This window comes from Belonocnema kinseyi, chromosome 2 (assembly GCF_010883055.1).
Source record: "Belonocnema kinseyi isolate 2016_QV_RU_SX_M_011 chromosome 2, B_treatae_v1, whole genome shotgun sequence".
Lineage (NCBI taxonomy): Eukaryota > Metazoa > Arthropoda > Insecta > Hymenoptera > Cynipidae > Belonocnema > Belonocnema kinseyi.
Window position 1 is genome coordinate 108,674,218 of NC_046658.1, and position 13,166 is coordinate 108,687,383.

The 13,166-nt window shown below is 25.3% G+C and overlaps 1 protein-coding gene across 1 annotated transcript in view; it reads left to right on the forward strand.

Moving 5' to 3' along the window:
* The window catches only part of LOC117167405 (deoxyribodipyrimidine photo-lyase), a 15,196-nt gene extending 4,287 nt beyond the window's left edge, over window positions 1-10,909 (forward strand). The window contains exons 2-7 of the mRNA XM_033352304.1: window positions 2,529-2,677; window positions 2,763-2,889; window positions 2,957-3,285; window positions 3,368-3,918; window positions 7,297-7,538; window positions 10,477-10,909. Coding sequence (XP_033208195.1) covers window positions 2,603-2,677; window positions 2,763-2,889; window positions 2,957-3,285; window positions 3,368-3,918; window positions 7,297-7,538; window positions 10,477-10,649 — 1,497 coding nt within the window. The 5' untranslated portion in view covers window positions 2,529-2,602 and the 3' untranslated portion in view covers window positions 10,650-10,909. The remainder of the gene's footprint in view (window positions 1-2,528; window positions 2,678-2,762; window positions 2,890-2,956; window positions 3,286-3,367; window positions 3,919-7,296; window positions 7,539-10,476) is intronic.
* The last annotated feature ends 2,257 nt before the right edge of the window (window positions 10,910-13,166 follow it).

Consider the following 13,166-nt stretch of genomic DNA (forward strand, 5'->3'; position numbering starts at 1 on the left):
GGTCTCATTCACACATTCTAACCATTCTTTCCGCGGTCTACCTCTGGGCACGCTGCCATTTACTTTACCTTGATATACTTGTTTCGTTAGTCGTTCATTTGGTATTCTCTCAACATGTCCGAATCATTGTCCATTAGGGTTTCCATTTTAATAATAATAATAATAAACCCTATGAATAATTCATTTTAAAAATTGCAGGACTTTAATATTTTATAGTGTTCATTAAAATCATCTACTTTTATCAAACTTAATATAAATTATATACTATATTTTTTTCAACTGTTTATTTGAATTTTTAGTTTCTAAATGTAGTTTTATTTTTACTTTACCTTTGTACTAAAATTTGACATTTATATCGTTCTATGTTTGTAGATGTGAAATTGTAAGTCAAAGTACTAAAATATGCAATTTAACAATCAAACGCTTTGTTCCGGAAAATCAATTCCCACTAAGGAAGCAGTTTGGTTGAGCACTAAACTATGCATAAAACTACCTTATATCTAGCAATCATCTCCATAACGTTGTGTAATACCCGTAAAGGCGTAGCAGATACTTGATAGGAGATAGAATTTCATCTTACTTTATGTAAAATTCATATCTATCCACTTTAAAACAGAGATTATATTCTCCGTAATGCATTTCTTCAAATCCAAATCTCTGCTTCTGCTATTACAATTTGAAAATACTTTACAAACAAATTAAAAAGTAATAATTAGGAAAATATTAAATTGTTTTCATTGAATAAAGGGTGGCCGTAGGTCGCGAAAAGCCTGGAAATCAGGGAAAAGTTAGAAAATTTTGAAGAAGAAAAAACGTTAATTTTAGTCATTTTTGTCGCAAATGACTTTTTAGATAATTTTGCAAGATAAAGTCACTGTATTCACTTTTCAATCTGAAAAGGTGATCTTAGTGACTTTTATTCAATAAATTAAGCCATGGGTTGTTAGATATAATAGCCACTATCGAATTTAGGTATACACCTTTTTTGAATTCTCCTGAATTCCTTTGGAATATTTTTTAATATTTCAAGAAATTTCAAATAGACTTTAATAATTTAAAGGGATTCAAAAGGATTTTTAAGATTGAAATATAATTATTTTTATTGAATACAAGATAGTTGTAGATTAGGCAAAAGTAACTTTTTTCCTCAAATCTATATATGGTTTTAGGGAATTTAAAAGAATTGCAACGGATTTTATCAAATTTTCGAGGTCTTCAGTGATTTAAAACAATTTCAAAGAATTCTGAAAAATTTAGATTCTTTTAAAAATTTCAAGAATTTTTTAGGAGCTTTAAAAAGATGTAATGGATTTTAAAATATCATGAAGTATTTTAAATATCTTAAGGTATTTTTAACAGTTCCAAGGCAAAAGCTTTAAAAAGCTTTCAGGTATTTCAAAAAATTGCAAAGTATTTAAAATATTTGAAGGTATTTTTAAATATTCCAAAGAATTTTTATGAGATTTAAGGAACTGAAAGGGATTGCAAAATATTGTAAGGGATTTTAAATATTTTAATGTATTTTAGAATATTCCGGGGCATTTTCAAGAATTTGGAAAGATTTTGGAACGATTTTACAGGATGTATACGTTTTTAAGATATTTAAAAAGATTTCAAGGGATTTTATGAGTTTTCCGAGGATTTTAATTATAGTAAGGGTATTAAAAGCTCTCAAGGTGTTTAAATACATTTTACAAGATATCAGCATTTGGTTCCACTTTAATTGAGTTCATTTGGAATTCATCTTGAAATCTCATTTATTTATCCTGAATGCTTTTAAATTATTTTCAATTCGCACCTTTCTTGATTTTTTTTTAATTCACTCGAAATCGTTTAAATCCACTCAATAAAATGGATTTTGTAGATTTTGTACATAGGAATTTCCTCAAATTCTTTTTTATTTCTACGAATTTTTCTAAACTCATTTTAAACTTATTCAATGCAATGAATCTTTTCATTTTTTCAATTCAATTAATTTCACTGAATAAAGTGTAATTTTTCGGATTAAAAAATTTGTTCCAATTTATTTGAATTATTTTAAATTTAAAAGAACATTATTTAAATTATTATTTCATATTGGTCACTTTTAGTCACTTTTTGGGCTTGAAGCTAGTCACTTAAACAAAAATTAAACTGTGATCCCTGAGAATAATAAATTAAAAATTTATAAATTTAAATTTTGTATTTTGTTCCACTTATAAAAGATTTTGTATTAAAAATGTCACAATATTAGAATTTCCGACTTTAAATGTAATTGACCGGGGAAAATGAAAAATTATTTGAGGAAATGTCAGGGAATTTAAAAAATGAAGTTATACAGATACCCTGTAAATAAACTGAATTTATATTCATTCGGTGCCGTATAAAAATAATATAAAGATTTTGTAAAATCCAGTAATATGAAACGGTAATTGTTTTAATTTAAAAACTTGAAATTGATGAATTTTTAAACGTTCAGTTGCGAAAACTTATGTGAATAACATAAATTATTTGAATTAAATTGTTTATATAACATTTATATTTTTCAGACAGTGAATGGAATTTCTATACCTTATTCTTCAAGTTCATCTCTAGTGGGAACAATCCAATTACATATTACAAAATGAGTGACTCAAGTCAAGCAAAAAAAGCTCGGACGTCAAGTTTTATTGAAGCAATAGAAGAAGATAGAAAAAATGTAAGAACGAATATTCTCGGTTTCTATATTAGATCCCTCTAAAAAATGTAATTTAAATATTTCAAAACATTTTAATGGATTTCAGGCAGGAGAATCAGTCTTGGATTTCAAGTTTAACAAGAAAAGGATCAGAATTCTAACAGAACTTGACGAAGTTGCTAAAAACTGTCGTGGAGTTGTTTATTGGATGTTTCGAGATTCTAGAGTGCAAGGTATATAATAATTAAAAAAAAATTAACATCGACAAGAAATTAACTTAATTAGAAACTTATTTTTTAGATAATTGGGCCCTTCTCTACACTCAAAAAATAGCTTTGAAAAACAAAGTGCCTCTTCACGTTTGCTTTTGCATTTTACCAAAGTTCCTTGATGCAACAATTCGTCATTACAAATTTCTCTTGAAGGGTTTAGAAGAAGTTGAAAGAGAGTTAAAATCTCTAAACATTAATTTCACTCTTTTACATGGCGAACCAAATTCTGCACTTTTGGAATTCGTGAAAAATTACAAAATGGGAGCGGTCGTTACCGACTTTTTTCCTTTGAAATTGCCGATGTTTTGGGTGAATGATTTGAAAAAAAATCTTCCAAAAAATGTACCTCTTTGCCAGGTGATTATATAATTATTTAAGTGTTATTTAAACTCTATTATATATCATATTAAAAAAAACTGTTTTAAAAAATGTGTTGTAGGTGGATGCTCATAATATTGTGCCTTGTTGGGTTACTTCAGACAAACAAGAATATTCAGCACGTACAATTCGCAACAAAATAAATTCGAAATTAGACGAGTTTTTAACGCCATATCCACCAGTAATAAATCATCCTCACACAAGTGAACAAAATCTTGAAAAAACTGATTGGAAAACGACATTAAAAGTCCTAAAGGTTGATAGAACCGTGGACGAAGTCACTTGGGCCAAACCAGGCTACAAAGGTGGAATTTTGGAACTTGAATCTTTTTTAAAAGATCGTTTGGATCTTTACAATACCAAGCGAAACGATCCAACTGTTGATGCTTTGAGCAATTTGTCACCCTGGTTTCATTTTGGAATGATATCGGTTCAAAGATGCATTTTGGAAGCTAAAAAATTCAAAAAGAAACATAAAGAATCAATTGAGGCTTTTATGGAAGAAGCTATTATCCGAAGTGAGCTTGCAGATAATTTCTGCTTTTACAACGAACACTATGATTCCATTAAAGGAGCATATCAATGGGCGATTGACACCCTCGATGCTCATCGGTAAAGTATTTTTTATTTAATTTGATCAGAATTTTTTTATTTTTATTTTCTATTCAGGTTGGCTGTAGATAAGGGAAAATCTGGAAATCAGAGAAATTTGTTGGTTAGAGAAAGTCAGGGATTTCGAAAAAAAGCTTGCAAGTCAGGTAATTTCTATAAGAGGCACTTTAAATGACTGTCAAGTGATAATATATTTGAAATTTTAAAACTTTTATTTGAAATTGTTTTATTCTGTTAATAAAAAATTATATTTAAAAAATGTCACAAGCTTAAAATTCTTTAAAAATTTGTCAGGGAAAAGATAGGCTATTTTGCAAATTAAGTTTATTTCCTTCGTGTTTATGTTTCTATTTTCTTCAATTTTTCCCTCCAGACGATTATATTTTAAATTAAAAGTTTTATAACATGATTGCGAACTCGACAATTTTATTAAAACTAATCCTTTTTGGTTGCAAATTCAAATATTTGTTAAAAACTCATCCATTTTGGTTGAAAAGTCAACTTTTTTGTTTGATAATTAACTTCATGTTGAAAATTTATATATATTTTAATATTGATAATTGAGCTGAAATCTTTCTTGGTTGAAAATTTAACTTTTCTTTCTAAATCGTCTTTTTGGTGTAAAAATTAATATCTTTTTGTCGAAATTTCCTTCTTTATTGAAAATAATGAAACTGTCTGAGAATTAATTTTTTAATTGAAACTTTAAATATTTACTGAAAATGTTACTGTTACATTTTTGTTTGAAAGTTGATCTTTTTTGTTAAAAATGCAACTATTCGTTTGAAAATTCGTCTTTTTTGTTTTAAACTTAATCTCTTTTGGTATAAATTTCATATTTTTTGTATGGAATAGCAACTATTAAAGTTTTTGATAAGAATTTATATTTGTTCGTTAAAAATTCAACTATTTGGTAAAAAATTCACCATTTTGTTGAAAAATTTAGCATTTTCTTGAAAATGCAATTCTTTGGTTAAAAAGTGAACTATTTTTAAAAATTCGCTGTTTTATCAACGATATCATTTTTCGTTGACAATTTGATCTTTTTGTTAAAAATGCCACTTTTCGTGTTGAAAATTCAATTGTCTTCTAAAGAAATTCGTCTTTTTGGCTTGAAGATTTATTAACTATTTGATTGGAAATTCATCTTTTAGGTTAAAAATTAATTTTCTTTGTTAGGAATTTAACTATTTGGTTTAAAATGCATCTTTCTTTACTGAAAATGAACGTTTGTTGTTGAAATTTCATCTTTTTGTGTTTAAAAGTCAACTGTTTTCTAAAACATTTGATTTGTTAGGTAAAAAAATTAGGTATTTGATTGAAAATACAACTGTTTTTGGTTAAAATTTAATCATTTTTATGTAAAAATTCGACTATTTGGTTAAAGATTCTTCGTTGTGGGTAGAAAATTTAATTACTCCCGTAAAAATCCAACAGTTTTGTTGAAAATTCTTCCTTTCAATTGCAAATTCATCTTTTATATGGTAAAAAAGTTTCCTTTTCGATAAAAAAAAAAATACATTTGATATCTGTAATTGAAACCTTAAATTGTTCTATTCATTTCATGAAAGATTTTAAAAAAAAATTTACTAGATTAAAATGATGCGTACCCTCTTATTATATCAATTAATATTTATGATATACTATTAAAAATTACTAAGATAATATTCATAGAACTAATACATAGTGTCTACTAATCTCGAAACCCAGGGAAACCCAGGAATAAAAATAAAAGCGGGAATTAAAATTTGAGCCAGGTGCCACATTTTAAGTCCATCAACTTTATAAATCAAAATTTAAATATATTCAAGTTATTTAATTGCATGCTAAAATGTATTTCTAAATAATGCGCAAAATTATTGATAAAAGAGAAAATCACATTTGTAAATTATTTTTGAATAATGACAAAAAATTCTGTTCTTAACAAATTACTATCACGCTATAATTTGTAAACTTTTTTACACTTAAAAAGAGACACAAAAAATGAAATTATGGACAAAAACTTAGAATATCTGGATGTGAGAAGTGTATGCACTTTCTGGAAAAACTTAAAGGGATTTAAGTCGTATTTCAAAGAATGACTTTTAAGTTTTGAAGATTTCAATGCATGTATTTGAAAAAAATTTTCAATCAAAGTTTGAAAACAATTTCTTTAATTTTTATGTTTAAAAAAAATTATAGGAAAACTTAATTATTATTTTTAAAGATATTTAGCTGAATGATTTTAAAAAAAAATATTAATAATTAATAAGTCTAAATTTTCAATTTTGAAAGATTACAAAATTTTAAAGAAAATGCCATTAAGATTAAGAGATATTTCGAAATTTTCATAATATTTCAAAATAATTGCAAGCTTGAAACTATTGTAAAAAATCTAAAAGAAAATTTATAGTTCTGAAGATTTCGAACAAATAGCTTTTTAGATTTCAAAAATTTCAAAAAATTGACAAAATATAATCCAAAAGATTTTGCGGTGATTTTTTTGAGTGAAATGATGGATACGGACAATCAGTTTTCTAGTTTATAGAATTAATTATAATTTTTTTAGGTTTGTGAGATTTCAAAACATGTCGAAAAAGTTTCTGGAAGATTTTAACAATTTTTCAAAATGTTGCCGTTTTTAAGAAAATTGTAGGAAAACTGAATTATTTTAAAAGATATTATTTAAAAGTTTAAGAAGTTTTTCAAACATTAAAGAATAATTCAAGATTTGAAAATTTCAAAAAAAATTAAAACAAAATTTAGAAGCGTTTTAAGAATTGTCAAAAGTTTCAAGAGAATAAAAAAAACACTTTTAAGATTCATGGGCAAATTTCAAATGATTTTTTATTTATGAAAGCCATGAAGAGAAAATTGAAAAATATTTTAAAGTATTGCAAATGATTTCCTAAAATTTTAAAAATGATTAAAGAAAATTATAACGCAAAATTTGTTAATTTGATAAAATTCCAAAATTAAAAAAAACCGAGTTGAAGAGATATTTAGCAAAATATAAGTCGATTTACTGAATTTAATATGTTTTGTTTGGAAGCTTGTCTTGCAACTTTTTCCTAGAATACAAGGGATATTTCTTAAATTTGGCACACGAAAGCATATTTTCGAATTAAAATGGATGTTAAAATTATTTAAAAAATGAGAATTAGGAATAAGAATAGTGTTTTTTAACATCGATAATTTAATGGCCCCATAGTTTGATATCTATTTATTCTATTTCCTTTATTGTTTCTGGTTCCAGAAATTTCATTATTTAAAAAATTTACATCCTATCTTTTTATTGCACTTTTTAACCATTTTTGTTTAATAACATTGATTTAAATCTCCCTAAAACGTCTCCTAAAAAATATAAGTTAAAAAAATAATATTATCATTTTTTTACAGAAAAGATAAGCGAGAATATATCTACAGTCTGGACCAATTTGAAAAATCTTTAACACACGATGACTTGTGGAACGCAGCTCAAAATCAGCTAGTGGAATATGGAAAAATGCATGGATTTCTCAGAATGTATTGGGCCAAAAAAATTCTTGAGTGGACCGAATCTCCTGAGGATGCATTAAAATGGGCCATTTATTTAAATGATAGATACAGCATGGATGGCTGTGATCCAAATGGATACGTTGGTTCGTTTATATTTATTAAAATCTGAGAAAGATTATAATTCAACAATTTGTTTCTTCAAAGAAAAGCTGCCTCTAAAGCTTTCAAATTAGAGGCCGTCTATAAACTTAAGATTTCAAGTAGAAATATATTACATTTTTAACCATATTTTTGAATTTTTAATCCAAAATAAATCATTGTTATTAACAAAAAAATAATGTTTAACCAAACAATTGCATTTAGAACCAAACATGTGAAACTTTAAGAAAAATAGATGAAATTTCAACAAAATAGTTCAACTTTTGAACAAATAGTTAAATTTTCAAGCCAAAAAGATCAATTTTTTTGAATACATTTGAATTTTCAACAAACAAGTGCATATCCAAACAAGACAGATACATTTTCATATAAGAAATATGACTTTTCTACAATAAAAAATGAATTTTCAATAAAAAAGGACGAATTTCTACCAGAAAGTTAAATTTTTCACTAAAAAAGATGAATTTAACAAAATAGTTGAATTTTCAATACAATAATTAAATTATGAACAAAAGAGTTACATTTTTAACCTAATAGTCAAATTTTCAAACAGAAAAAGTATAATTCCACCCAAAATCAGTTGTATTTTGAACTAAATAGAATTTTGAAACCAAAAAGGCGATTTTTTTAAAACAAACTTGAATTTTCAACCCGAATAGTTCATTTTCAAGTAAGAAATATGTCTTTCTTTACCATGCAAGATGAGTTTTCAATAAAAAAGGAGGAATTTTCAACAAAAGAGTTGAACTTTCGACCAGAAGAGATGACTAGCAAAATAGTTGAATTTTTACGTAAAGAGTATAAGTTTTCCAACAAAAATGAAATAGTTATATTTTCAATTTAAAACGATTAATCTTTAAACTTTTCAACCAAAGAGATGAATCTTCAACTCATAAAATGAATTGTTAAGAAATTAGTTTATCTTTAAACCAAGTAGTTGCACTTTTAATTTAGAAGCATGATTTTTCAACCCAGAATATTAATTTTTTACCAAAAAGACGATTTTTCAACTAGAATATATTAATTTCCAATAGAAAACATAAATTTTTAACCAAAAATAGAATAGGTACATTTTTGGTTAAAAACATTAATTTTGAATCAAAAATGAAACGAGTTCTCAAAAAAGTAGAAAACTTTTCTACCAGAGATACATCTTCAAACAAAAAAAATGAAATTTTAACAAATTCTTTAAACCAAGAAAAATGAGTTCTCAACGAAGCGCATAATAAAAAAAAACAAAAAACAAAAACATTTTTAACTAAAAAATTGCATTTTTAACAAAAATGTTTTAATTTTTTGACCAAGAAGACTAATTTTGTACCAATAAGCATGCATTTTCAACAAAATGCATGAATTTTCAATTAAAAATATAAATTTTCAATAAAAAATGGAATATTAAAATTTTGAGTTCAAATTGTAATTCTTTAGCGAAAAAGACGGATTTTAAATCAAATAGTTGAATTTTCAATAAATAATATCAATTTCTAACCAGCAAAGATAAGTTTCTAATCAAATAGCTAAATTTTTACGAAAAAAGATAAAATTTCAACAATAAATGAAACGAAATTGAAGAAAGTAATTGATTTTTTAAGCAAAGAACATGATTTTTCAACAAAATAGTTTCATTTTCAGCGAAATAATAAAATTTTCAACTATATTAGGAATGGTGGTCGACCATTTCTCCATCTTCTGCCGAAAACTGGAACCAGTAAGAGTAGGTACAATTTTAAAGCTGTATCTTAATTTTTGCATAAAAGTGTTTTTAAAATTGTTTTGTAAAGTTTAAAACAATGATTGAATACTAAAAAAAAACTTCATCAAAAACCAGTCGTTTTAGATAGAATTTTTATCTTTTACAATGAAAAAACACATTTTTGTCAAAAACGTTTAAAAAAATCAATTATTTTACTATTTCATGTAAGTTTCAATGAATTTTAAGCTTAAATAAACTTAAATTATTGGATTTACCGAAAATTTGATCCGGATTATGCAAAGAATACGAATAATAGACGATTGAAATTGAATTACGAAGTCTAACCTAACGTTTAGATCGGATTTTTAAATAGTAAATATTTCGTGTATAAATTAATAAAAATTTACTTTGAGTTCATTTTTGCTTCAAAATAAATCCATTTAAGTTTATAATGTGTTGAAAATCACAATTAATAGGAAAAAAGAAATGTTTTTTATTCAGAAAAATATTTTGTGCAAAATATCTGTTTTTTCACTGCATAAGATGTAAATTATGTATAAAATCCTTTGTTTTCGATAAAGACTTATTTTCAGTATCCAATAAATACTTTAAGTTCCACGAAAAAACAAGTTAAAACACTTTTATGCTTAAATTCAAATGCATCTTTAAAATTGTACCTATTCTTTCTAGTTCGGATTTTCGTCGCTAGGTGGCATATCGCAGTTTAACCATTCCCAATAGTAAAATTTGTAACCAAAAGTAGACTTTTCAATACAAAAATTAACTTTAAATCAAGTATAGTTGAATTTTCATATTAGGTTTTATTAATTTAGTCCGCATTCAAGCGGAAAACAAAGAAAAAGGGGAAGTTTCTTGAAAACCGGGGAAAAATAATTCTTAAACAAAAAAGATGACAAGACCGAAACAGATCGAAAATAATTTTGAAAAATATCAAGTTGTTATTGAACTGTACCTTTAAATGTCCATCTTTTCCAAACTTTGTTCAAATTTTTAATGAGGAAACGTTCTAAATGTTGTCTAAGTTCGTAACGTTACTTTCATTAACCCCTCCCCTCCTCATATTTTCTAAACCGTAATTGATGGTTGAAACCCTTCCTCTCCCTTGATTTGTAATTTATTTTATGGACGGCTCCTTACTTAAAAGCGTATTTTTTATTGTATTATTACATTTACATTTGATTAAAGTTATTGAAAATGTTTTTTTTCAGGCTGTATGTGGTCAATTTGTGGAATTCATGATCAAGGCTGGAAGGAAAGAGACATATTTGGAAAAATACGCTACATGAACTACAAAGGCTGTCAAAGAAAGTTCGCTGTCTCAGAATTTGTAAAGAAGTGGGGAGGTAAAGTGCACACTCATGGCAAAACGGAAAAGAAATGAATGTGAAATTCAGTCTTTTCAACATTTTTGATCCAGTATTATTTTTATAATATTTACTTAAGGATGAAATGCGATTTTTATAGTAGATAATTAAAAAAAATATGGAATAGAGAATCTCCAGGGTGTCTACTTACCTGGGAATCCTAGAATCTCTAGAATTTTTTTCTAGAGGATGTCTTCATTGTTGTCCAATTTTAATATAAAATTAAATAACAAAGCTTTGTGACTTGTAAAAGTAGCTTTATATTACTGGATTTAACTATTTTGTTGAAATATCGTTTTTTATTGGAAATTAATATTTTATAAGTGAAAAAATTGAATGTTCTTTTTTTGGTTGATAATTATTCTTTTTAGTAGAATTCAACTATCTTTGATTTATAATTAAAATCTGGTTTGTTTGAAATACCAACAATTACTTTTTTTGTTGAGAATTAAGATTTTTTTTGTTAAAAGTTAAATTATTTTGTTTAAAATGCTAATTTATATTGAAAATAATTTTTTTTTAACTGAAAGATTATAATTTCAGTTAAAAATTAAAATATTTGGTTGAAAATTCATCTTTTTGGTTGAAATTTGAACTATTTTAGTTAAAATCATCACTTTGATTGAAAGTTTTCTTTTGTTTGGTTGAAATTTCAACTATTCTAGTTAAAGATTCATCATTTTAGTTTAATATTGATCTGTTTGGTTAAAAATTCAAATATTGCAGTTGAAGGTTTATCATTTTAGATGATAATTCACCTTCTACAATTAAAAATTCAATAATTCTATTTGAGGATACATTATTTGGGTTAAAAAATTTGTTTGGTTGAACATTTATTTTTTAACTGATAATTGAAATGTTCTCTTTTTTCAAAGTTGAACTATTTGGTTGCGAATGCAGCAGTTTGGTCTCAAATGAATTTTTTTTTTCCTTAACGGTTGCAACTTCAATTACTTGATTGAAAGTGAAACTCTTTCTTTTTTAATTCATTTTTTTGTTTAAAGATTCACAATTTTCATTGAAAATTTATCTCTTTAGTCGAAATTGATTTATTTTATTAAACATTTTGTTGTTGTTGTAAATTAATTTTTGTAACTGAAAATTCCACTATTTCAGTTAAATATTCCATTATTTGAGTTAAATGTTCATCTCTGGTTGAAAATTTATCTTTCTTTTTAGTATAAAATCCATGAATTATGTTGAAATATCGTGTTTTTTTGTTGTTGTAAATTAATTTTTTTAACTGAAAAATGTAACTTTTCTATTTTTGGTTGAAAATGAATATTTTTTAGTTGAAAATTCAAATATTTGTTTGAAAGTTATTATTTTTGTTAGAATTCAACTGGCTTTGATTTATAATTAAAATCTGTTTTGTTTGAAATATCAACAAGTACATTTTCTGCTGAGAATTAATTTTTTTTTAATTCCTGTTTTTGGTAGAAATGTATTTTCTTGATTGACAATTCATGTTTTTGGTTAAAATATCAACTATTCCAGTTAAATATTCAGAATTTTAGTTGAAAATTCATCAGTTTGGTGCAAAATTTTGTTTTGTTTGATGAAAGTGAATTTTTTAAACTGAAAATTGAACTATTCCAGTTGAATATTCCATCACTTTAGTTAAAATTTTATTTCTTTCATAGACAAATTATTATTTTTTTTTAACTAAAAATGTAACTATTCAATTTTTGGTTAAAATTGTATCATTTTTTAGAATACAATTCATGTGCTTCTTGAACATTCGTCTTTTTTGGAAGAATATTAATCTCTTTGTTTAAAAATTCATCTTTTTGGTTGAAAATGCAACTGTTCCGGTTTAAGATTCATCATTTTAGTTGATAAGCCATATTTTACAATCGAAAATTGAATTGTAATAGTTCAAGATACATTATTTTAATTAAATTTATTTTCTAACTGAAAATTTAAGTATTCTTCTTTGCTTGAAAGTTTACCAATTTGGTTGAAAATGCAACAGTTTGGTCTCAAATTAATTTTCCTGTTTATTAAAAATTCAACTATTTGTTTGAAAATTGATGTATTTGGTTGAAAATTTGTCTTCTTTTGGAAGATAATCAATTTTCGCGGTTGAAACTTTAACTATTCCATTTTTTTGTCAATGTTTTTTTTTAAACTAAAAAATTAACTATTTAAGTTGAATTTCGACGAAAATTCGTCTTTTTTGGAAGAAAATTCATCTTTTTGGTTGATGATCCAACTGTTTCAGTTGATGATTCTCAATTTTAGTTAAAAATTCGACTGTTCCAATTGATGATTCATAATTTTGGTTGACAATTTAATTTTTGTCTGAAAATTCATGTTTTACAATGAATTTAACATAGTACTCACTATAATTTGACTTAAAATACGTGGGTAGTTCAATAAGTCCTTAGAATGAAGTATAAAAACAATTTTTTTTGGGTAAATTTTTTTTAATTTTTCAACATAATCTCCTTGGAGCTCTATGCACTTGGTCAATCGCTTTTCAAGTTTTTTTAATCCTTCAGAAAAGTGCGTTTTCGGAAGTTCCTCAAAAT